This window comes from Adelges cooleyi, unplaced genomic scaffold (assembly GCF_023614345.1).
Source record: "Adelges cooleyi isolate 19-005CV unplaced genomic scaffold, UGA_ACOO_1.1 ACOO_flye_CR_arks_rails_tigmint_CR_PRNA_574, whole genome shotgun sequence".
Lineage (NCBI taxonomy): Eukaryota > Metazoa > Arthropoda > Insecta > Hemiptera > Adelgidae > Adelges > Adelges cooleyi.
Genome location: NW_026096268.1, coordinates 1,720,822 through 1,744,022, shown reverse-complemented (window position 1 = coordinate 1,744,022; position 23,201 = coordinate 1,720,822). Strand labels below are relative to the sequence as shown.

General features: G+C 31.1%; 6 protein-coding genes across 11 annotated transcripts; 3 read left to right on the top strand and 3 right to left on the bottom strand.

Moving 5' to 3' along the window:
• The first annotated feature begins 243 nt into the window (after window positions 1-243).
• Window positions 244-1,045, top strand: LOC126843333 (protein YIPF3-like). The gene has a single exon (XM_050580776.1). It carries the CDS (start codon window positions 356-358, stop codon window positions 977-979), a length of 624 nt encoding a protein of 207 aa, XP_050436733.1. The 5' UTR covers window positions 244-355; the 3' UTR covers window positions 980-1,045.
• A 1,180-nt stretch (window positions 1,046-2,225) lies between these two features.
• Window positions 2,226-6,443, top strand: LOC126843809 (tRNA pseudouridine(38/39) synthase). Of its 2 annotated transcripts, XM_050581606.1 has the most exons (9): window positions 2,226-2,244; window positions 2,331-2,429; window positions 2,636-2,736; window positions 3,228-3,429; window positions 4,087-4,281; window positions 4,931-5,235; window positions 5,293-5,436; window positions 5,833-5,966; window positions 6,348-6,443. In XM_050581606.1, exons 2-9 carry the CDS (start codon window positions 2,364-2,366, stop codon window positions 6,419-6,421), a joined length of 1,221 nt encoding a protein of 406 aa, XP_050437563.1. In that variant the 5' UTR covers window positions 2,226-2,244; window positions 2,331-2,363; the 3' UTR covers window positions 6,422-6,443. The 2 variants fall into 2 exon arrangements, with proteins under 2 accessions (XP_050437563.1, XP_050437562.1); XM_050581605.1 differs by lacking the exon at window positions 2,226-2,244 and having other exon boundaries at window positions 2,253-2,429.
• LOC126843808 (lethal(2)neighbour of Tid protein) lies at window positions 5,624-8,006 on the bottom strand. The gene has a single exon (XM_050581604.1). The coding sequence runs from the start codon at window positions 7,716-7,718 to the stop codon at window positions 6,453-6,455; it is 1,266 nt and encodes a 421-aa protein (XP_050437561.1). The 5' UTR covers window positions 7,719-8,006; the 3' UTR covers window positions 5,624-6,452.
• Window positions 6,562-15,870, top strand: LOC126843807 (cilia- and flagella-associated protein 206-like). 4 transcript variants are annotated; one of them, XM_050581601.1, is made up of 13 exons: window positions 6,562-8,197; window positions 11,489-11,632; window positions 12,093-12,267; window positions 12,341-12,529; window positions 12,949-13,107; window positions 13,347-13,581; window positions 13,731-13,872; window positions 13,930-14,049; window positions 14,685-14,846; window positions 14,934-15,082; window positions 15,148-15,252; window positions 15,319-15,442; window positions 15,504-15,870. In XM_050581601.1, the coding sequence occupies exons 2-13, from the start codon at window positions 11,540-11,542 to the stop codon at window positions 15,744-15,746; spliced, it is 1,896 nt and encodes a 631-aa protein (XP_050437558.1). In that variant the 5' UTR covers window positions 6,562-8,197; window positions 11,489-11,539; the 3' UTR covers window positions 15,747-15,870. The 4 variants fall into 4 exon arrangements, with proteins under 4 accessions (XP_050437558.1, XP_050437557.1, XP_050437556.1 ...); XM_050581600.1 differs by lacking the exon at window positions 6,562-8,197 and adding an exon at window positions 10,761-11,303; XM_050581599.1 differs by lacking the exon at window positions 6,562-8,197 and having other exon boundaries at window positions 11,290-11,632.
• Window positions 9,032-12,138, bottom strand: LOC126843811 (ADP-ribosylation factor-like protein 3). Its single transcript, XM_050581609.1, has 4 exons — window positions 11,217-12,138; window positions 10,857-11,117; window positions 9,334-9,570; window positions 9,032-9,243 (listed from the first exon to the last, which is right to left on the bottom strand). The coding sequence occupies exons 1-4, from the start codon at window positions 11,217-11,219 to the stop codon at window positions 9,202-9,204; spliced, it is 543 nt and encodes a 180-aa protein (XP_050437566.1). The 5' UTR covers window positions 11,220-12,138; the 3' UTR covers window positions 9,032-9,201.
• LOC126843810 (uncharacterized) lies at window positions 15,743-22,022 on the bottom strand. Of its 2 annotated transcripts, XM_050581607.1 has the most exons (7): window positions 21,987-22,022; window positions 21,872-21,920; window positions 17,822-17,912; window positions 17,536-17,761; window positions 16,630-16,776; window positions 16,410-16,553; window positions 15,743-16,333 (listed from the first exon to the last, which is right to left on the bottom strand). In XM_050581607.1, the coding sequence occupies exons 1-7, from the start codon at window positions 22,011-22,013 to the stop codon at window positions 16,217-16,219; spliced, it is 801 nt and encodes a 266-aa protein (XP_050437564.1). In that variant the 5' UTR covers window positions 22,014-22,022; the 3' UTR covers window positions 15,743-16,216. The 2 variants fall into 2 exon arrangements, with proteins under 2 accessions (XP_050437564.1, XP_050437565.1); XM_050581608.1 differs by lacking the exons at window positions 21,872-21,920; window positions 21,987-22,022 and adding an exon at window positions 19,665-19,920.
• Between the last annotated feature and the right edge of the window lie 1,179 nt (window positions 22,023-23,201).

Below are 23,201 nucleotides of genomic sequence, written 5' to 3'. Positions count from 1 at the left end.
TAGGTCAACTCATAATTGGATATTCGATTTTGAAATCCGTACTTTAAATTTGGTTTTTGCTGGTTTTTTACGAAATGAAAAATATTTTTTAAGGTTTATCAATTTTTAAACATGGTATTTAGATTTTTAGCGCAGTATTTTATAAACAACCATCAAATTGTGGATAAATTAGCTGATTCTAATGTAATGAGAAAAGTGGCAAGATTTATTGTTCATAAAGCTATACGTGCTAAATCCTTGACAGAAGACTTGAAAATTGAAAACGCACTGAAAAATTTGTCAGAAAAATTAAAGGACACCAAGGACAAAATGGATGGTAAAAAGTAGAGCTCGTTAAAATTAAAACCTAATAAACATGAAGGACCATTCAATTATATTTTTGGGGTCGGAACCTTTAAAGGACAAAGACACTATTGCACGTGTTTTATCATATTTTACGATGCCTCCCAATGATTTACCAAATCGAATACTACAATCATTTACTCCTCCTGTTTGGTCAAGACATGTTCGCGTCGACTTCTTAGGGCCATGTTTAGCTTTTATACTATTAGCTACTGTACTCGGTTACGGCCATGCTTATAAAGTGTCATCTGCTGTATATCATAGATCACCTTCAGAAGTTTTGGTTATGTATTGTGTTTTAATGCCAGCAATATGCTTTGTACTGACAAATTTAGGACAGTCAAGCATATCCTTTGTGCAAATACTATCGTTATTGGGATATGGATTGTATGGTTACGTTTTTACCCTTTTTACCAGCTTTGTTTCAGATGAGACTAACAATATAGTATTCTACCTAGCCATGATACTATTTACTGGTGCCAGTGTTTTGCGAATATGTTTAATAATATTATTAACTATTAAACTACCCGCTGTCAGACTATTAGTGTGTAGTATTATTGCTATTTTACAAGTGCTGTTTGTTGTATTTTTGTATTTTACGTATGTTCACTCTAGTTTTGTGTTTATAAAACATTAGTGTAATAAATGTTGTAATAAATATGATGTTAAATTTGTTGAGATCAATAAATTAAATTTATTAGCAGTTGTATTATTATTGTATTCTACACTACATCTTATTATGTTTTAAAATTTATATGCTAGAGTTTTAATAATCATTATTTATAAAACAACCAAATTTTATGTTTGATGAAATTACATTTTTAGGAATGTAGTAATAATAGTATATAAAGGAATAATAGTATTTTGAAAAAATAAATGTTTCAAACATTGCTTTGGTTATGAATTGTATTCTTAGGGATATGCGTTTACACACTAACAGATGTGAAATATTGGTCAATAGAATAAAACATCACTTTTTCTAACCCTTGATAAAAAACGAAAATTGAATGAAAAATGTTTACTAATCAGTATATTGCATAAAACATAATATAGTCTATATTAAATTGGTTTATTTCTTGAGTCATTTCTAGAATTGAAACACTGGACATTTGGAAATGTTTTATTGATCCCTCTTGTAATTTCAATAAATAATTTTATTAGAATTAAAGAGCTTTTATACAGTTAACTATAACATTGTAATCCCAAATTGGTTAGGCTAAAAATGTAACAAATTTATTAAAATGTCTTTTTTTCATTAAACTATTTTAATAAGTATTTGATTAAGGCACTATAAAGTATATCAATAATTAATGCTAGTACATTATAATATATTATGCGCACAGTGCAATCCTTTATATTAAATATTTCTGGATATTATTTATAATCAATGGTACTAGTAACATGACAAAATAAATATCCATGTCAGAAACTTATATCAAAAAATTGCTGCTGGTTCATTCTCTTTTCTATAGGTTTTTCTGGGCGACTGTGTATTTACTTTAATAATATTTACTAGATATAATTACTATTTCTTACAAGAGATAATCGACTTTTATAGTCTACTGACTAGTTCATGCTAGTGACTACCATATTGTAAAAACTGATAACGCAGATGTTGCTAACAACTACCTATATTTTATTGCTCGTGGTTTATACAAATTTCACTTGACCATTGATTATATACATTTAAATATTTAATTAATGACTTGACTTTCTTTGGTTCTTACGTTCAGCGATTATACATATTTATTTATTTATATTTATAATCAATGGTTTTAGTTTCTTAGTTCTTTGATAATAATTTAATATTAAGAAATGGTTGATAAAACGTTTATCAGTTTAAGCGAATATGAAAATTAAATAATGTAAACTAAAATACTTTTATTATAAATCATAATATAGGTACGGAAACTATTCATTAATCATGTAAAATTTCCAAAAATATTTATTCTTAATAAATTTACGGTAAATCTAATCCCAAAAACCAGGTCTCTTCATTAAATATTATATATTTTTGAGAAATGTCAAGAGAATTAGATTTGAAATCGGAAAAATCAATTGAGGATCTTAAAAAATTATCTAAAGAAGTATGTATATTCGTAGAGTTTATTTATCAAAAGAAAATTATGAAAATTATACTTTATCTTGGCTTCCATTTGATATAAATAATTAATAAATGTTGCATTGTTGCAACATTACAATTTACATGTCAATTTTGTAGTCAGTGTTAATAATAAGTTACAGATTTTAAAATTTTATACATTTAAATTCTTTAATGTTATTTTAATTTTAGGAACTCATCATTAAAATACTAGAGCTTGAGAAACTAAGAATCAATAAAAATGAATTAGTAAATGAAGGCAAAAAGATCAAACGAGTTTTTGATTTTACTAAGTAATTATGAACTTTAAAACACTTCTTCTTCTTCTCATCTTTAATATATCTTATTTTTTATTATTATACATAAGTATGTCTAAATCATTCACTCGGTTACCTACTTAAAATATTGATAACCACTAAATTGTGACATAATTTTTTTAAATAAAATATTATTAGTGCATCTTTATTTTACTTGTTGCTTATATTACATCATTATTTCTAGATTTAATTGTTAAAATATTGCATGTTATCTAATGTTTTATATCAACTATTTTCATCAATTATTTTTAGTTAAATTCTATATGCCTACTCAATCTATTGCTGGGTATTAACATTTATGTGCTCACATATTTAACCTTTATATGCAAAATAGTGGGATAATGTGGGACGCAGTGTATTCTAGCATGCATTTAAAGCTTAGTAGTTAATTATGTAAATTATTTTAGTAATATAAATAGTTTAAAATTTAAAGTAAAATAATAATTATTTGAATTTTTTTTTTAAAGATGCCAAAAGAGACATGTGGCTTTTAAATTATTGTATTTAGGATGGGATTACCAAGGGTTCGCTAAACAAGATGACACAGAAAAGACTATAGAACATGAATTATTTCATGCTTTAACCAAATGCTGCTTGATTGAAAGTCGTCAGACATCTAATTACCATAGGTGCGGCCGAACTGATAAAGGAGTCAGCTCATTTAGCCAAGTAAATAGATTGCTATAAATTCATAAAGTACTTTGAGAAAGTCTAATAGGAAATGAAACAGAAAAATTACATTCTGAAAATAAATATGTATCAGCTTTTTTTGTACAATATGTTAACCTATATTTTTGAAATTTTAACACAAGTTTAAAGTATATATATATATACCTAAACATTGTTACCAACAGCATTTTTTTTATAGTATAAATTTTGTCATTGTTATAGAGTTATTAGCATAATTGCTTCTTCAAATTTGTTGCTAACTGTGGGTAATTTGTAGCATTAATTGTTTTAATAAAAAAATTAGCTAATTTCATATATTTCGCATTAGGTTAAATAAAATAAAAATGTTTTGTGATAATATAAAAAATGGTCCTCGATGGCTGCCTAATCTTCAGTCTACATGCGCAAACCCGGCATGCTCTTTCAGCAAACAGGGTATAGTTTGATTACCAACCATTGTAATCGAATATATTCTCGTTGTTGATGGGTTAATATATATGACTATTAGACGTGTACTTTTTGTGATAAAAACTAAATTTGTAAATCAAGTTTTTCTTAAAATTCTTTATTAATTTTAAGTTGTATTTATAAGCAATTATATTCTCTTTATTAATAAAATAAACTAAATATGTTTTTCTGAAGTTATATCTTTTACAGGTTATATCTTTGACAGTACGAAGTAATGGTAATAACAGTAAAGAGCTTAATTACTGCAAAATGCTCAACAGATTACTGCCAAAAGATATACGTGTGATAGCTTGGAGTCCAGTAATAGACAACTTTAGTGCAAGGTTTGATTGTACTTCTAGAACATATAAATACTGGTTTCCTCGTGGTAATCTTGACATAGATGTATGTATTGTCTTAATATATGCTTTTTAATTATAAAGACACTGTTTAAATACTCTAGATAGAATTATTAACAATTTTTATGAACCTGTCTGCAAAACATGCTTACAACCTAAGTGGTAATTTGCCCACTTATCTGTGCCTTAAAAATTTAAGTAAAATTCTATGATCATTTATGTTTTAAAAAATATTTTAAGAACATTTTTCCATTTCTTTTTAATATTATTAAAATATCATCGTTTTGATAAGTATTCAAGAATACTAGGGAATCACATAAAATATATATTTTTTATCAATACAGTGTTAAGTAAAACATGTTGCACAAACTACATTACTATATAATAAATTAAGTCCAAGATCTGTATTTTTGAAGTTTATATAAAATTTTAACAAATTATATATGAAGTTTTAATACCATTTTTTTCATTTTGTTATTGAAGCAGTTCTACTATCAGTTCAACACTTTGGTCAGGGGGAATTAAGTAAATTATGTCAACACAAGGGTTGTAGTAGACATAAAAGGCTTTATTTTCAACTACGAAATTGATAATTATAATATTATAAGTATAAATATATTATAAACACAATGATTTATAGAGTGGCATTTATTTATATTATGTGACATATATTAACATTTTCAATTGTATTTCAGATAATGAATAATGCCGTACAGCATGTGGTGGGTACACATGATTTTCGTAATTTATGTAAAATGGATGTCGCCAATGGTGTTACTAATTTCACGAGACGTATAATCAGCGCTAATGTTAAATTATGCTCCAATAATGATCAGTTTTCAAAAAGTAGAGGTTACGATATGTGTGAGTTAACAATTGTAGGACAAGCATTTTTGTGGCACCAAATTCGATGTATAGTTGCAGTACTCGTATTGATTGGGCAACATAAAGAAAATGAATGTGTAATAACAAATTTATTAAATATTGATAATTGTCCAAGGTATGTATTTATATTTTAATTAAAAATTATTTTATTTAATTGCTGTGTTTTTTTTAGGAAACCTCAGTACTCTTTAGCTAGTGATTTGCCTTTAAATTTATTTTATTGTCAATTTGAAAACGTTAATTGGATTATTGATAATGAATCTGTAACAGAAGTGATTTCTACATTGCAGCATAATTGGGCTTCCCACATGATAAAGTGAGTAAAACAAAATTGACGTATTATATCAGAAATGGGCATTATTCAACAAATTTTTATTTATTTATAAAAAATAAAAAATGATTTATGCGTTTTATTCATGAGTAGTTTTATTATTCATAATTTATTATTTTATCATTCATTGATATTAATATTTTAAAAGTACAATTATTTAAATTGTTTAAAGCTACAAGATTTTTCAATGCTATGTTAAAAATAAGTTTAAATGTTGTTCTATAGTCCAAATTCCAAAATAATTCAATTAAATAGGTAATGAGATTTTTACTTAAAACTAACTTAATTTTGGTCATTATAAGACATATACTTATTTTGTATTTACTACCTCACAATTAATTATAAAAAAATGTATTCGTTATTGTTAACAATTTATTTCAGAACGACTATGCTGGGTGAAATGTTAAAAAATATTGAAGATCTAGTTCCTGACTCTATTAACAAACAAAGTGATTGCTTATTACAAGGTGTAAAATCTAAAATATACCAACCTCTTATGAAGCGGCCTGCTAGTGGTAATTTTAACATTTTAACTATAAATATATACAATTTTGCTAAAAAAAATTGTTTGAGTATAATTGTTTTTTATCTAATATTATCAGTCAATAAATCAAACTATTTTTACACTTTAAAAAACTATAACTAAAACGTGAATAAAATATATGGAAGAAAATATAAATGTTTTTAAAACAGTTACTTGTTATATTATTGAACAAAAAAAAATCTTCTATATAAAAAAGCATCTTATACATTTTTGATTTATAATATAACAATATTTAGCAATATTTTGATAAAATATTATCCATGAATAATAAATTGAAAAAATGTTTTACATTACTAAATATAACTTATATATATTTAAAGTTATAACTAATATATGTTTGTATTTGTTTTAGAGAGTTTAGAAAACAGAATCAAACATTATACAAAAAAAGGAAGGCTTAAAATCGAGAACAATGAAAAAAATTAAAAAGTTTTTTTTTTAAATTATATATATTTTTTTATCTTTTCTTTATTGATCCGTACCTGTATCTGTACCTATGTAATCCATATAAGATAATACAATGGCAAACGTGTAACAAAGCACTACTAAATGCTGTAGCTGGGTATGTATTCCAGCAGATTTCTATCAATCCGAGTACTATTAACCTAAATTTATTGCCATATGGCGTTGACCATAACAAAAACGGCAGTGTGTGATAATACCATACGTAGAATTGATAATGTAGCGATCGACTGAACATTATTCCAATGAAATTTGCAGAAAACATTGGCAGAAGAAACAGATTAGCACTTATATCCATATTGATGTTGATCTTTTTTTTCTTCAACTGTGGTTTCAAGTCGTGTTCAATTTGCTTCATTTTTGCATACGAGTTCAAATATTTTATCCATGTTGCCGTAAAACACAGCAATACTGTTATATGGATTGCTAGCAAAAGTACGTGGAAATATCCACTAACAAATATGTTGGGTGGAATAAATTTCCAGTTGACAGACCATTTGTACATAAAAACTCTGGACAAATCAAATGCACCTTTAATATAATTTTTTGGGTTGCTGATTAAAAATGGTAAACCCAATATTAGCTGTACAGCAGCGCAGTATGTTATATGTTTAATAGTTCCATAGGCTCCAAATTTAGTTATATATGCTGTTAAAAGTGCAGGCGAGTAAAGTAAAATATTCATTTTGATCGAAACTGCTAGGCTGTATAAAATACTACCAATTGTCCATTTGTTCTTTAAAAACATGTAAACTGATAAGTATAATAGGATAACTGCAATGGGATCGTTAAATAGACGCAACACATAAATAGAATGAATACGATATGAAGAGAAACACTGTAATACTATCACAAAAGGAGGCACTTTTTTGCTGCGTTCGTGAATTTTGAACACCAAGTAAATGTTTATTAAATAGAAAGCCATGAATATGTACTGACCTGTCACAATATTCTTACCGTAACCGGTTAAATAATATAGCACCGAGAATATATAAACAAACCCAGCTGGGTAAACTAGCGGACCTGTATCGCCTTTGAGTTCGCCGTAATCAAATGTACCGTTGACCACAACGCCTTCTACTTCTTGCATGTATGCTTTCCAGTCGATTTCGGTGTATCTGACTGTTTGAATAACGTAAATATTTAACACAAATTCGATGGCCATAACAATCCATTTTATCGACGACGTAAACGAGGGGTCGAATAGATATGATTTGATGTGTTCCGGCGAACCGTAAGTTTTCAGGCATTTTTTCCACATTACAAACCAACACCTAGTTAAACGTCTCCCAGAATAGCCAAACGCATCGACATTAGATACGATTTTTTTTTATTTGAAATTCAGAGGACTCGAGATTGAGATTATAGAATTCCGAGAATTAATGTAAAAATTGATATTAAAATCCACGCAGAGATCTAATAAGTAGTATAATAATCAAATACCTTTAATCTCACGTGTAAACTGCATACAGACCGCAGACGGCTGCAGCATAGGAATATACGGTTTTGATAACAATATTTTGGTACTTAATGATAGGACGAATAGATACACTTTTCCCAAATTACCAATTGACGATTTTCTTATCAAAAAGCGGAATTTGTACTGATACGGACGGCAGATTACCGAGTGTTGACACTCGCTCGTCCCGTTTACCCATAGAATAACCCAAAAATATTTTAGGTTTGCAGACTACAGTCGAGAAGGAAGATACAGTCTTTATGTTCAATTAAAAATAACTGGTAAGAAACTGTCCATTGGGGAAAGTGTTGTTATCCCGGCCCATCGCCGCTTCTATTACACCCCGCGTCTCGCCTGCATCTCTATCAATAGTCATTGACTAAATACTAATGTAATGCCATAGCTAATAACATTTCTCTAACCACGTGTTTTTCTGCCTCATTCCTGTAAACGCAATATTGTAAATTTTTCAACATAGACAGTAAAATAAATTGAAATAAAGTACACATTTAAAAAAATTGTAAATTGTTTCATTTATAGCAAAAAGCTATCTCACTAAAACAGTCATACATTGTATGTGAAAAACAATTGAATGCAATTGTAAATGCATGACCTCACATGGTTTTAATCGTAAACGGTTACTTTAACGATCCATAGTTTTTATTGCAAAACGGCGGGCACTTTGTACTGTCAAAGGAAAATGTAGTTTGCAGAACGCGGACAATTTTGTACGATCCGAATATTGATTATATATTTTATTTAGATCGTTTAAAAAAAAAAAAATAATAATTCTCATCGAAGTTAAGCAATATCATTAAAAAAAAAAATATCGTTTAAACTTTAAATCAATTTCACTAAGACGAGAATAGTGACGATAGCCACAACAGCTTCCACCAAATTAAGATCAAAACTTGTAAAATATGGTTTTGATCATACCTACTATACTGAGACTCAATTTAAATTATATTATTTTAGTTAAAGGTCCAATATTATACTTTAAAAAATCCGTTTAAATCAATAGTCATCTATTTGTATATCAATTCACAATATTATGTATGTATTTATTTTATTATATATTCTTATTTCTTATTAAATTATACTATTTCATCCATTGAAATCTGGTCAGACTTTAGAAGAATATAATATAATGGTAACAATTTAAACTACATTTAAGATCTAATTTTTGTTTTATACATCGTTGAAAACATATTAATAATACAAATACTATATAATAGTAGGCGCGTGTACACAGTAATAATATTAGTATGATAATAGTGTTTATTCGCTACTTCTTCTTGACATTCTGACTGATCCATTCCAAACCCTCCTGAAATACAATCATAAGTAGATAATACTAATAATAATAGACGTGGAATATTAGCAGTAAAAGTTCATTTTTTTTTCTCGAATTACTCACTTTTATTCCTTCGCCTCGGATTCCTGAACAAGCTTGTATTTGCCACGGCCGGTCTCGTATCAGGTGCAAGTTCAACTCTTGAGCTATCTCCGACGCTTTGGCAGCCAAAGCTAAATCTTGTTTGTTAGCATAAACCAAAACGGGCACACCTGATAACTTGTCGTCGTTGAGCAACTCGTTAAGCTCGAACCCTGTCTCGTCCACACGTTTTCTATCCGCGCTGTCCACTACATAAATCTGTACATGGAACACAAACCCATTTTTGTATAAATTATGCTAATTTGTATATCTAATTGATATTTGGACGGTGTTAGTGAGAAAGAAGTAAAGGACATAAGGATATAAAATCAATATTTTTCCGGTGATACACAAATTTATAAGTAAAATTTTTTTTTTAAAACTAATTATTTAATATTTTTTTAGATTTTTAAAAACCTATGTGAATCTTTAAACTAATTATAAAATTATTTTTAAGTAAAAATGTGTAATCACTTATACCCCAGACTGTCCTTTTGAACAAAAAAAAAAAAAAATATGGATTGTGCCTATTTCTATTGAACATGAAAATACCCTTCATTAAATAAAATTCTTCTAAGAATAAAACTAGAAAGAATAATTCTTAGAATAAAACCCTCTTTAAAACAGAAAATAATATTAATTTTACCTATATTATTCTGAAATTAATTAATTTTATTTAAAAAAATTGTATAGTAACATTTAGTGATTAACTTAAAACCCACTTATTTTAATATGGCTCGTTAAATATATTTAAAAATTATGCCTTAAATTCAAGCTCATTTAGCTTAAATAGAAAAGTGTATTTTATTTTGTTATGCATGTCGCTTATTTCTAAGAAACTGAAAAACTAAAACAGGACAGTTTTCCCATAAAATTAAATTTTTACAACATTAAAGATGGAGAATTTATCTAGAGTTTATCCAAAGTTATAAACCTCGGAAAATGTGAAAACAAATTTATAACTTACAAGGAATCTCTTTGCATAGTTTGGTAGAATGTAACTTGGCCACTAAAACGACCACCTATAATGCTAATTACGGAGTACTTAAACAAAGTATTGTTACAAGTACAATACAAACATTGTATTGTTTAAAATAAGTCCTAACCAGAGAATAGGTTTTTGAGAATAGGTACAAACTACAAAATCCCATTAAGTAGGCAAACTCCAATCCAAAAAAACCTACTGTTTTTTCAAGCCCAGTAAATTGTTGGCATTTACCCAAAAATAAGAGTTTTATTGGATTATAGATACTCTAAAACCTGAACTAATTCGGGCTTTTTGTAAAAAAAAACCCACGCATTATTGCCAATTGTGAAAACCCATATTTTTGAGTAAACAAAAAACATTTTTTGTGCTCGAACAAAATTGATGATTCCCTGGAAATTGTTGCCAACTGATATTGGTCGGTTTAGACTAGGATACAATCTGGTACAAGGTTTGGGTGAAAAACATTTTTGAAAAATAATTATTATTCTTACGTTACCAAGATATAATAAAAACTCACCAATATGTCAGTGAATTCGAAATAGTTTCGCCAATAAGGTCTTATTTTCCTCTGGCCTCCTATGTCCCACACGTTTAACTTCATGCCGTCCGCTTGCACAGACTTAATGTTGAACCCTTGAGTGGGTGTGATGTGCGACACGTCTTCCGAAGCGAGCTTTTTCATCAGTGTCGTTTTGCCAGCGTTATCTAGTCCTAGCAGCAGAATCCGAAGCTCCTTGTCTGGCGACGATCTTAACCTCTTGAGCATGGACAACAGCCCCTGTTCGATGGCAGACAAGTGACAACAATGTGATTATCGTACCGAAACACTGTCAACGTCGTCATAACGACAAGTCCTTAGGATAGTTTTCCTACTCACCATAGTATATTATACGTTCAGTCTTGTGCTAAACCGCGGATTACTGTGCATGCAGTTACCAGTACTCCAAGTGACGTTTTCCTAAAGGTAAGATTACATTCACAGTACACACTAATAGACTATCGATTTTCCATTTTGTGTACGAGGGTTTTATTTTGATTTTTGTATACAGTCAACGTTGTGTTGCTATGGAGATGATGGTCTGTGTCTCTTAAATACAATACTTTATCAACGCCCCTTTCGACTGTAACAATCATTTTTATTTCGTGTAGATCGTATTTACACAACGATAGAACATATTGCTAATCCAAAGAGTAGAAGACATGTCACCAAAAGAAGAAGAGAACATTCGGGCTGTGGTCAATCAATGTGCCGGACGCGGCGTACAAGTCTCCGAACAATTGGCTTCCATCGTCGTGAGTGTCCCCGGTGTTATAGACACCCAAGTACCTACATTTTTGCCAAAAAAGCTCTAACTTACTCTTTATTTTAAACACTGTTAATGGCAATATCATTGTTGTTCACGTTATTTTAGTACACTCAAATAGGCATTTCAATATATTGTTCTAACTGTCGACTGAATTAATTTCAATTTTACTTTCAGCCCATTTTTATAAAGTATACACCCAGATATTTATTAGGTACATAATAAAGTAGGTATTAAATTCACCTAATTTACTCACATCAATTAATTTTTTCTTCCGAACACCTTCTTAAGACCTTTGTGAGACGTAGGCTTGAAAGCTAAGAAGGAAGTATTTTTATCACCTATTGTAACGTTCACAAGTCACGAGTGGCGTTACATTTTTACAAAATAGATCATTGCTAGTCGCTACAACTCGTATTCGCATTATTGTTGTTTAACTATACTTGCAGTACAACGGCACGTTATTGAACCCTCACGTGAACACCAGCTTAAACCAAAAACCGACCGACAACAAAGTGGTACGGTTCGTGGACCAATGCGTGGACCGCCTATGCGATCTCGACGATACGGGCGTCATGTGTATAAAAGCGTATTTACTTGTCTACGACACATACAAAAGCAGGGGTGGGTATCAAACAGGGCAGCCTTTGAAAATCTTCCGGCAATATATTTTTAGCATACAGTATGTATTTTACAGAACACGTGGTCAGCACCGTGCACACTGATAGCGAGCAACGGATTAAACCTTTAATCGAAGAAATCGTGCAATCCGTTTGCACGACAGAAGACGAAGCCGGCGCCTTTTACCGCAGGATAGTACAGTACATCATATTGGTCAACTACATGGGAAATCCAGTTTCGCCGTCGTGCATTAAGGAAACTGCAGGTACATAGGCAATAAGGCATATATATATATATATATATTCTAGGAGTTATACGACTAGAAAGTCTAAAAAAACATAATGTTCATCGTGGGTCCGAATAAAATCCACACATTACCTACTCTTTAACTAAAAAAAATGTTTAGTAGAGTCTGGAGAGTACCTAAGTTTTGCCCGAAACGTTATCCAACCCTTTGCTGTTAATGATATCGACTGCCGTCTGGGCAAAAAAAACACGAATAGATACTTATATATTTTTTGTTTGAATCAACTTTTTACATGCTTGTAACACGACAAAACCATTTAGGTAGTTATATTTTTTGACTAATTTGACTCATTTGTAATATCGTCTGGTCTGTAAAATGCCATTCGTCTTGACATAATAGTTTTATCAACAACGCCAATTTTTGTTTGTCCAAACCAGACGCACTAAATATTGTCTTTAAACAAAGCGACGTACGGAATTTTGAAAACTTGCCAACTACGGCGAAACAATACAAATTAAACGAACTTACAAGAATGGTGTGCGGCATCAGACTATACGAATCGGATCGGAAAGCCAGCAAAGAAGGAATACTGGATTGTACATACGATTTTCTTAGAACGAACAAAGTTGGCAATAAAACCCGGGGTATTTAAAAAAATTAAGGTCTAACGACCAACCCAGTTGTTTTTTTTTTTTTGGGAATGTCAATAAACCGAATAAAGCCTAATTTTTTTCCCCAATTAATACCAAAGAACCCATCGGGTATTTTTGCCAATTCTGATTTGAACGGGAAATATTTAGCTATTTGATGGTATTTTTTCTTTCGCTAATTTTAGTGGTCGAGACGTTACCAAAAGCGGTAGATTTACTTCTGCGGCACTTAGATCAGAGCGATTGCGGCAAAGCTATAGCGACATTGACAAGTCGTATAAGACAATGCTACAGGGTGGACGACGACACTCTAGCTCCGCTGTTTAGCGTCAGAACTAGCCTAACGACCGTCGGCAATGCGGATCTTTTAAAGTACAAAATGATTTTGGCGTTTTACCATCAATACGCTACCGGTTTAAAGTAAGTGCGCATGTAAATCTAGAGTTGGCAATAAAAAGCACAACCAGTTACGTTTTTGGGATATGCGCATAAGCCCAATGAAATCGATATTTTCGAATAAACTATTTATTGCCAACTTTGATCTCAACCGTTTTAACAATGGTTTCCAGAATTATCGAATCGGATTTAGTCAGGTGCCAAGAGCAATTGCCGGCGTTGATAAACGAATACAACGCGACTATGGAGAAAATAAACACTAATATGAAGAACGCTACGACTATGGGGACGGACTTGTCCAAGTTTAATATAAAGGTAAACGCAAGAGAATCTTTTCATTTCATTTAATCTCACGAGCTCCATTGATTTCAGACCGAATTAATGGCGGTATCCAAGGTATGGGACGAGATGATCGCAACGATGAACTATTTAAGTGTCACGACCAACATTATTATGACCATGAAATGCTTAGCACGTAAAATAAACGATAAGGTAGGTAGGTCATGTATCCTTAATAAAACAGCTTACAAATCGCTATTTATTACCGCCATTCAAATGGGCCGCTTTTTATTTAAAGTTAAATAATCTTTATAAAAACTGAAAAGAAATGAATTCCATTCCAGGTAGATAATTCAACTTAACTGAAATTGTTTCTGGTAACATTGATCATTTTTAAAGTGACCTAATTGTTTATAGATTTCGTAATTAATAAAAATTAAAAAAAAAACAAATTGTGTTTTACACATCAAGACTTCTAAATTTTAAATCCGACAAATAGGAACTCGGAGCCTGGTTTTATAAAACTGTGTTGAGTAAAAACTAAAAAATGATTAAATACTGTACCACATTTGATGATTTTGCAAATTGCACATCAAAATTTTCTAAATATTTATTTCTCACTTAGTTAATATTTACCAGCAAAAAAAGCTTCCATGGTTAAAACAAAATGAATTTTTTTTTTTTAATTTAAATATTTGTAATTACCTACGTTTTTCAATCACGAGTAACTTACTGGAAGTGTATCTAACGGTATCAACATGTTTGTTTTAACGTAAAAAGCGACTTGTTATAACACAAATTATGTATAAATATGAATACTATTAGTCCTGTTGAACATTTTTGTTTAGACGGCTAGACTAAATGTAACCGAATCAAGCCAATCGGTTGTCAATGAATTGTTCCCCGTTGTTGGCGAACAACGCCAACGGGAAATGGTGGAAAAACACTCTTTGCACCCAATGTGTACGTGGTATCCACCGTCATCGAACGTGGACAGGACAAGCTTATTTGTACGCCAATACACAGTTTAATATCATTATAAATTAGCACCTCCTGACAATGTCCATACCAACGTTGTTATTTTTATGGGTTAACAGGCCGACGGATACTGTATAGTAATGCTGGTGGAAACGGACGGCACACTGATGAAACACGACCGACGAATAGGTTTTATAAATTACTGCGACGAATTATTCGGATTTACTTGTATCCAAGCGGCACTTCACTTCGGCACCAAACCAGAGCAGTAAATTGAGTTAACAAAAAATTATCAAACCAACCCTAAAATTTGCAATTTTTTTTTTTTTTAAGTTACAAAAACTGTTTTGTTAATTTGCTGAGATCACAGACACATTTATTGTTATTTTTTCATATGTACGAACAAGTAGTAAATTTACCTTACACGACTGCAGAACAGTTAAGTAAAAATTTACCAAAAGGATTTGGAAAAAATGGTGTACCCAAGACAGTATAATTTTACAGGATGCATTACAATTATCGCACTGCCAAGTACAAAAATGCCCAAGTGCAGTACGACATGACCATTGTACAAAGTTTCCCTCTGGGAAAACCAGAAATATGTCAAAACCGTCGGGCGCCAAAACTAGTAAGTCAGGTTCACGATAGGTGTCCAGATCAGATTATACATAGTTTGTCTTGTAATATAGATTAGCATAGCAGAAATGACCACCCGTAGCGTACAGACTCAAGATACAGTTCAGGTGCAGACAGTTTCGTGTACAGACGTTGGAGTGAACACAATGAAAGAAAAAAGTACAAACACAAAACCCTACGGAACGGCCATGTACGATGATACAGACGACCTAGCGTACTCGTCCAGGATTGTACTGCCGAGTAAAAATTGGATGCACAAGTTCAAGGATGAAAAACAAATAACAATGATACATTAAAGTATTTAGTTTAATTATAATTGCATTTATAATGTAAATTGTTGTCTTAAAATTATTGTAAAGTACTCTAAAACACAAAAATGTTTGTAAATATAATTGTTTACAAATACAATTTTACATTCAAAGATCCATAGAGCTAGAAATTAATAGCTAACAAATGCGGAGAGTATGAAACAATTATAATTTCACACAATAAACATTTGAGTTATGCCTATACCGTTTTATTATTACATATACATATATATATATTTTTTTTTTAGGAATGGAAAATTATTATAATACTCGAGTCAACAAATTATCTTACCATAAAAAAAAAAAAATTAGCATGAATTTCCACAAATACATGAAGAAACATAAAGGGTGTCATAATTATAAGATAAAAGAAATTATGGGTAGAGGAGGGGAATAATCATTCCAGTAAAAAATTGTTTGTTTTTTTTTGTCTAGTAAGAAGGTAAAAAAAAAAAAAATTAAGGTATAAAATGAGTTTTTAAATATTTCATCATACCAAATGTCCTAAAACGTTTAACTCCGATGACCTTCATTAAATCATCATCGCAAATAGCGTACTGCTTGTTAGAAGGATCCTGAAACATTCAAAATATAAATACATTAATTTCTACTCCTAAAGTGGAGCAGCAGCAGTCAAATTAATTAACTTACATAGAGATTTTTTTCTTTGATGATAGCCCAGATTTTCTTAACGACTTCGTGACGTGGAAGAGCTTCAGCTCCCATCAGAGAAGAAAGTTCAGGACTCAATTTAATTGCTTTAGTGTAAGCGCTATTACCTCGTTTAGCACCACTCTGGAAATATTTATTATTAAATATTTTCTTGTATTGGATACAAATATTTTTTTTTTTTTAACATTCATTTACATACTTTCTTAGCGGCTTTTTTGGCAGTCTTCCAGTCGTCGTCACTGTCACTATCATCCTTCTTCTTGCGACCTCGTTTACCAGCTGGTGCCTTCTTTTTGGCTGCTCCTTTTTTCGGACTATAATCACCATCATTTTTGTCACCGTCATCCTATTAAAAATATTGTAGAAATAAAATAAATTTTTTTTTTTTTAATGCATTTTATCTTAAATGACAATTATTAATTTCTTCAGTCTGGTGCAAGTGACAAAGAGGGAAGAATTGAGGGAAAAAATTGTGACCAGTTCGTAACCGAGTGATGGCAACTATAGGAATTCGGAAGATGTCAAGACCTTAGAGCTACGGGTGAATTGCATTGTAGGAAATATATACTTAGGAAGCATAACTAGGTGGGAGAGAGAGGACCATTTGATTTGTCATGCATGATGCAGTGAATGCTGCTTAGAAAGAAGGTCAGAAAAAGGTATTTTAAAATGTGAATAGTGAATGCAATTTTAACCTTTATTTACCATATGACTTAGAACTCTGAGGAACTTTACGACTACACTAGGATATATATATAGGGTAAGCCAATAGACTAGGGATTTGATAACAAGAACAAGAGGAGGAAGTGAGGAATTGAAAGGATTAGAAGAAATAGCTAGAAGACAGGATTGCGAATCAGAAGTAATAAGGACATTGCATTGGTCAAGGGAAATAATAAACTGTAGGGCACTTATGATTACATAGCATTTCGTAGAAAATAAGTAACGAGTTAGGAAAGTTCAATGAAATAAAATCATTGAACAAATATTCAACTAAAGAATGGGGCAGACGGGAAAGTTCCTCAGATGTATATTTAAGAAAAACAGGAGAATGGTAATATCTGGCATGTACATAAAAATTATTATTAAAAATGTATTTCCTTACATCGTCAGATCCACCACTTTCTTCACTGGTATCTCTCTTCTTGCGCTTAGGAGGGGCAGCTTTTTTGGCTGGTTTTACTTCTTCTTCCTCTTCTTCGTCTTCATCTTCTTCGTCCTCAGCTTCTTCATCCTCATCGTTTTCATCATCACTATCGCCTTTGCCGTTTTTCTTGTTAGCTTTAGCTTTCTTAATAGCATCCATTACTAGTACGTCTATTTCTTTCTTTCTGTAAAGACAAAGTTATTTTATTTTTAACTAACAATTTTAGTTTGTTTTATGAAGGTACCTGTCATCAAGATCAGCATCCAATTTCTTTTCAAGTTCTTGACGGATTTTCTTTGCAGATGTTTTGGTTAAATCGGCACTTTTTAAAAGTGCTAAAAAAAAAAATGTATTATAACAAGTGAAATTGCATTACAGGTAGGTACACTAAGATAAAAAATGTTATGCTCCACTTTTCCTAATTCCTAAACATTTATTCAATATATAATATTGAATACTATCTAACGACTTATATTTTGTAGATTCTAATCAAACACAAATGTATTATTTTTTAAACTATTATTAATGTTAAAAACTTCTTATCTCTAAAATTAAATTATGATAAATAAATGTTAAGTCCTAAAGATAAATATGTTAAGCATACATATTATTTATTAATTGTAAAGCAAATTATCAATACTGAAAAATTATTACGGAAATTAGGATTACATTTTTTTATAAATTGATTTGCAAAATTAAGAACTAAAAGTAAGTAATGATTTACAACAAAAATTGTAAGTTTGTTTTATTTAACTAAACATTAATTATAGTTAAGGCACTTATATAATATGTTTTTATTTTATAGGTAAGCGAGTTTGTGAACTGATCCAATTTAATTTTACCACTTTACTTTAAACATTTAAATTTATTCAAAGTACACATGAAAACGTAATAAAATGAAATTATCAAATTGTCATCAAACATTAAAATATTGTATAAGTTACTTATTTGATTGTCTTTTTAAGTATTAGAGATATTGTCGTCAATATGGTAAATTTAATTAATCTATAAACTTTACACCTACGGACACTATTCAATTATAGAAACCTTTACTCTCCATAGAAATAAATTGATAATAATGACATTCTGATAATTCTTTTAACAAAACTTTTTTTGTAAGTAATAATTAAACATATTTTTTATCCATATTTATTTATTATTTCATTTTCGGTGGATGGCCTAAAAAACGATGCCAATACAAGACTCCAATGAGGTCTAATAAGTGTGTGAATTTGGTGAGAATAAGTCTGTAGAGCTGGTAACTGTAGAGTTTTGTCTAGGAAAAACTGTAAACCCTCCTCCATTATAGTTTTATGTCCTTTGATTATTATAATTTCCAACATTGTACCTATACAAAATTACATGGCTATTCATATTGTATGTGAGCCGTGCGCGTAGACAAAGGTGATCATGAAAATTTACACATCGAGTAACCAAAATATTATGCAATTATTGAATATTACTTTTTTCCAAGTCGGAAAAAATATAGCATGACAAATGTTTTATACAACTCGAGGGCTTGGTTGAAATTAATGCGAAAAAATAATCATAACAATCGAGGTGGGTTCATTTCAAAAGGACGCTTCGTCGAACGGTACAATTGATGTTTACAATGACCGACAGTGCCATCTAACCGGCGGGATTGGAAACGCGCGAACGGACGTCATAATAATAAATATTATGCTGTATCTACTTGTGGAAAACACAGAAACCGGACGGGCCCAAAATAATTAGGGAAAAATGAACGACCACCAAAACCGCGTAAACCGGTCAATATGGTGGAAGAAAATAATTACAAACGGCCCACACTATGGCCGTTACTAACGACGCCATTTGCGTACCAATTCAGCGGGACGCGGCGCGCCAGCCGATAAAATGCCGGTCGCCCGCGCCAGAGCATGGTGGCGACAACGGCGTTACGGTCGAACCGACTTTAAACGTAAAGTACACGATGCGAAAGGCGAAAACCCGCCACAACGGACGGGCATTAGTTTGTGGACGCGGCCAAATCGAAGACGGCAAGCGGCTTACGCGAAATTCGAACGTTACACCATCAGAATATTTCATTGTATACAAATAATAATTACCTGCGATTTCTTTCTTCAGAGTTTCCTTGGAAATGTCCGACATGTTTAAGAGAGTTGGTTAAATTATTAAAAAAAAAATAGAATAGAATGTATAATATTGAAATCGACAGTAAGTACTCAAAAATAGTGTCGGCGTACTAGTACAACAACGTATTGCCGTACGACGGTGACGAAATGGAATCGTTGTCTATGTGTGTGTGCTATAGTAAGTAGTGTACACCGCGCAGTGTTGTGACTTGTGTGCAGCGCGGCGATAGGAGTATAGGACGAGAGGCGAGTGGCGGGACCAACACCAACGATAGAAGGTAAAGCGCCCGGCGAGTACGGCGCGGGGCGATGGCGAGAAAACGGTAATGCGACGTTGCCGTCGGCGGCCGGCTGTGGGCGCTACGCACGGGTAGGACGCGGTCGGCGTCCTCGTCGATCAGGCAACGTCGACAAATTTCGTCAACGGCCCGGGTCCTTCCGCACCCGCCTAAAATATACCTAAACGCCGTTCGACACAAATCACTGGATGACGTTATTACGGAAAATTCGAATTAACACATTTTGGGCCGTTCGAAAATTCCACGGAATGCCGGTTCGCGGACAATGCGGCCGCGGACGTCGTCGGCTCGGCGGCCGAAATGGTCACACTGTTAATCCGTGAAAAGGGCGCGACAAATTTCATTGGGGTTCTAACTTCTAATAATTTTTGGTGCACCGGTGAAGGGTGTACCGTGTAGATTCGATGCAAAGCAAAGCAAAAAGATATTGATTTTATTTCAGTAGTGCTGTAACCGACTGAACAATGTTGATCACTGTGATCAGCCGCTACTGTGATTAAAATGTAACACAGTAAAATAACGGTTGTTATTAAATAACTACTAATAAATGTAAATACCATGTTAACGGTGCAAATCAATAATGATACAGCTGCATGCTATATAGTAGGTGAGAATTGAGAATAACAAATATGTCAACATATTGTTGGGGGAGGGGGAGGAAAGGCCCAAGTTCCACATTACATTATTTGTCAATAATAGTATTATGAAATGTTGGTCAACTGTTGAGGTTGAGGATGTAGAATGTTGTTTTTTAAAGGAAAAGGAGACAGTAGCGCAATAATGATATTTTATAAAAGGCATTAATGTACACTTATTTAGTTTTATGAGGAATGTATGTCCAACCATTTTAAAGAAAAAATGATACGTTTAGATGTCATGCTACTTTAACTACAGCAGTTAACTACTATAATATGTTGTTCGCGCGTATAAATAATTTTATACTCCAAATAATAATAATAAAGTTGTCGTTTAACGGATATATCATTATGCATTGAGAGAACTTGGCTCCTTAGCGGTTAGCCGTCAAACATATTTTGTTTTATACACATCGTGTAGGTATTTTTTAAATTAACTTGATATCAAATCATATATATTTTAGCCTCTCTCTTCCTAGTTCCCTCCTTTAAAAAAAAAGAAAAAACAATCTGACTTATTACAATTTATCTATTTTGGAGTAAAATAATATGTATATCATGTATTTATTTTTCTTATCATCATAAAGAAAACATCTGCGTTATGTTTTGTCTGACTTGCGTTAACAACTAGATGTCGCTAGTGTTATATCATTTCATACGCGATAAAATTTTTAAATACCTAGTTTTGAAGTAAAACTTGATGAATTAGTTTATAGTTTATTCTAAAAAATATATAAAAATGGCTTTTTATGAAAGTAGAATTAATTTCTACTATTATATATATATATATATGATAGTATGGTGTAATATAATATAATATTATAATATAATTAAACATTATAATTTATAGTTTAAGTTGGTATTCGTAAATTGAAAATGTAGGTAGCTAAAAATGATACCAAAAATATATTAAAAGGTTTAGGGAATATCTTTATTATTATTATTAAAAACAAAAATAAAACGAAGGAAAAAAATTTTGTTTCAACTAGTTTTGCTTTGATTTTTGAATTGAAAATTACTACCGTACCTTAAAGTATAATTAGATACACGTATAATGTCATATTCATTTTATTGCGCAATATTTTTCATTTAGAAAAAAATGAAATAACAAGATAGATATTTAAAAATATAAAACGTATCCATGACTTGAACTGTTGAAAAATTCTAGTATTTTAATTTTTTTATTATTAAAATGTATTGATATTATTATCAAGTATAGTAAAAATTGCTAGGATTTTATACTTACAAATAACACGACAAGCGTGAAACCAACAAATGGAATCATCTTGGATGGTCTAAAAAATAAATAAAGTATTATGATCAGAGACTGAAGATGAGTTTTTGGTGTTATATTTACCTACTTGTGTTTGGTAAACGAACATGAACATACACGTCTGGGTGTTTTGAAAGTTTGTGATAGCATTGAGGTATGTCTTGAATGAGACTCTAAGTATGCATTTATATTACATACATATCATACACACACAAGTATTTGTGCGTGCGAGTGTACAGGGTGCCCGATAGTATAACACAAATACTTTCCGTATCGGTTATTGACGTGGAAAACATTTTTATCGGTTTACTTTTTTCCACTTTTATATTTTAATATTTTTTAAGGGTTAGGTACATGTTGTGTGATAGTGTGTTAAATAATTTTCTGCCTAATAGTCAAACGTATCACATCGCGCGATTTTCCATTATCAAGAAAAACATAAAAAAAATTAGTTGGTACTAGAATGAGCGACATTGAGTTGAACCAAGTCCATAAGTTTTATGTTTAATACTATAATTAATATCTTACGTCGAAACGTGCCTAAAATATGTAAAAATTAAAACAGTATTCTGGTCGTGGGGCGAAATCATGTGGAATTTTTAAAAAAATTTGTGTAATTTTTTTTTTGTTGAGGTAGAAATTTACAAGACTAAATTGGAAATCTGTACTTCAAGTTCCGATACCTAAAACTGTTCTACTGCTGTAAGGCATCCTGTATTATCTCCGTACTAAGAAGCACATGAGATAGTATGCATAAAATCTTAATCTCATCTAATAATTTTGTTTTCGTCACAATATCAAGAACTATTATTGTATTAGGACAGAAGGGGATAACGTTAAAATTGCGACATTATAAGGTTAAGTGTCAAATGAAATGTGGAAAGGCATCCTTTGTGTTTTGGACACAACTATATTAAACAACACTATGTATAGTTAAATATATTATTAACATTAGAGTATTTAGGTTTTTTTTTTTAAATACTATTGATTATTATGTGTTTTGTAAAGCGTTTCAATACAATGTTTTAAAATTGTTTGTTTGCACCCGCACAGATACTGAAGTCTAATTATATTTATAGAACAGCTGTCTTGAAAAATTGATTCTTGGCACTTACCTAATTATGTTTCGACTCTCCGTTCTTGCGAATACAGAACTAAGACTTCAGAAAAAAATTCACTTTAGGTGTTAGATAAATTCCAACAAATGAATTATTAGCTCAAATAGTATTTGTGTATTTAAAAAAAAGGAAATTTAAATTTATTAGGTATTTTGTTTGCATTAAAGACTTAACGAACACTTCTG

What these genes read in the sequence shown, in the direction of transcription:
- LOC126843333 (XM_050580776.1), top strand. Translation starts at nt 356, where the DNA reads ATGAAGGACCATTCAATTATATTTTTGGGGTCGGAACCTTTAAAGGAC.
- LOC126843809 (XM_050581606.1), top strand. Translation starts at nt 2,364, where the DNA reads ATGTCAAGAGAATTAGATTTGAAATCGGAAAAATCAATTGAGGATCTT. An exon ending in AATATTGATAATTGTCCAAG is followed by an intron (nt 5,236 to 5,292) that starts GTATGTATTTAT and finishes TGTTTTTTTTAG; the next exon opens with GAAACCTCAGTACTCTTTAG. An exon ending in TGGGCTTCCCACATGATAAA is followed by an intron (nt 5,437 to 5,832) that starts GTGAGTAAAACA and finishes AATTTATTTCAG; the next exon opens with AACGACTATGCTGGGTGAAA.
- LOC126843808 (XM_050581604.1), bottom strand. Translation starts at nt 7,718, where the DNA reads ATGTGGAAAAAATGCCTGAAAACTTACGGTTCGCCGGAACACATCAAA.
- LOC126843811 (XM_050581609.1), bottom strand. An exon ending in TCGAATTCACTGACATATTG is followed by an intron (nt 9,571 to 10,856) that starts GTGAGTTTTTAT and finishes TTCCATGTACAG; the next exon opens with ATTTATGTAGTGGACAGCGC. An exon ending in TCCGAGGCGAAGGAATAAAA is followed by an intron (nt 9,244 to 9,333) that starts GTGAGTAATTCG and finishes ATTGTATTTCAG; the next exon opens with GAGGGTTTGGAATGGATCAG.
- LOC126843807 (XM_050581601.1), top strand. Translation starts at nt 11,540, where the DNA reads ATGTCACCAAAAGAAGAAGAGAACATTCGGGCTGTGGTCAATCAATGT. An exon ending in GTGCATTAAGGAAACTGCAG is followed by an intron (nt 12,530 to 12,948) that starts GTACATAGGCAA and finishes TGTCCAAACCAG; the next exon opens with ACGCACTAAATATTGTCTTT. An exon ending in TTCGGCACCAAACCAGAGCA is followed by an intron (nt 15,083 to 15,147) that starts GTAAATTGAGTT and finishes TTTTTTTTTAAG; the next exon opens with TTACAAAAACTGTTTTGTTA.
- LOC126843810 (XM_050581607.1), bottom strand. Translation starts at nt 22,013, where the DNA reads ATGTTCATGTTCGTTTACCAAACACAA. An exon ending in AAAGTGGTGGATCTGACGAT is followed by an intron (nt 16,777 to 17,535) that starts GTAAGGAAATAC and finishes TATTTTTAATAG; the next exon opens with GATGACGGTGACAAAAATGA. An exon ending in CCAAAAAAGCCGCTAAGAAA is followed by an intron (nt 16,554 to 16,629) that starts GTATGTAAATGA and finishes AAATATTTCCAG; the next exon opens with AGTGGTGCTAAACGAGGTAA.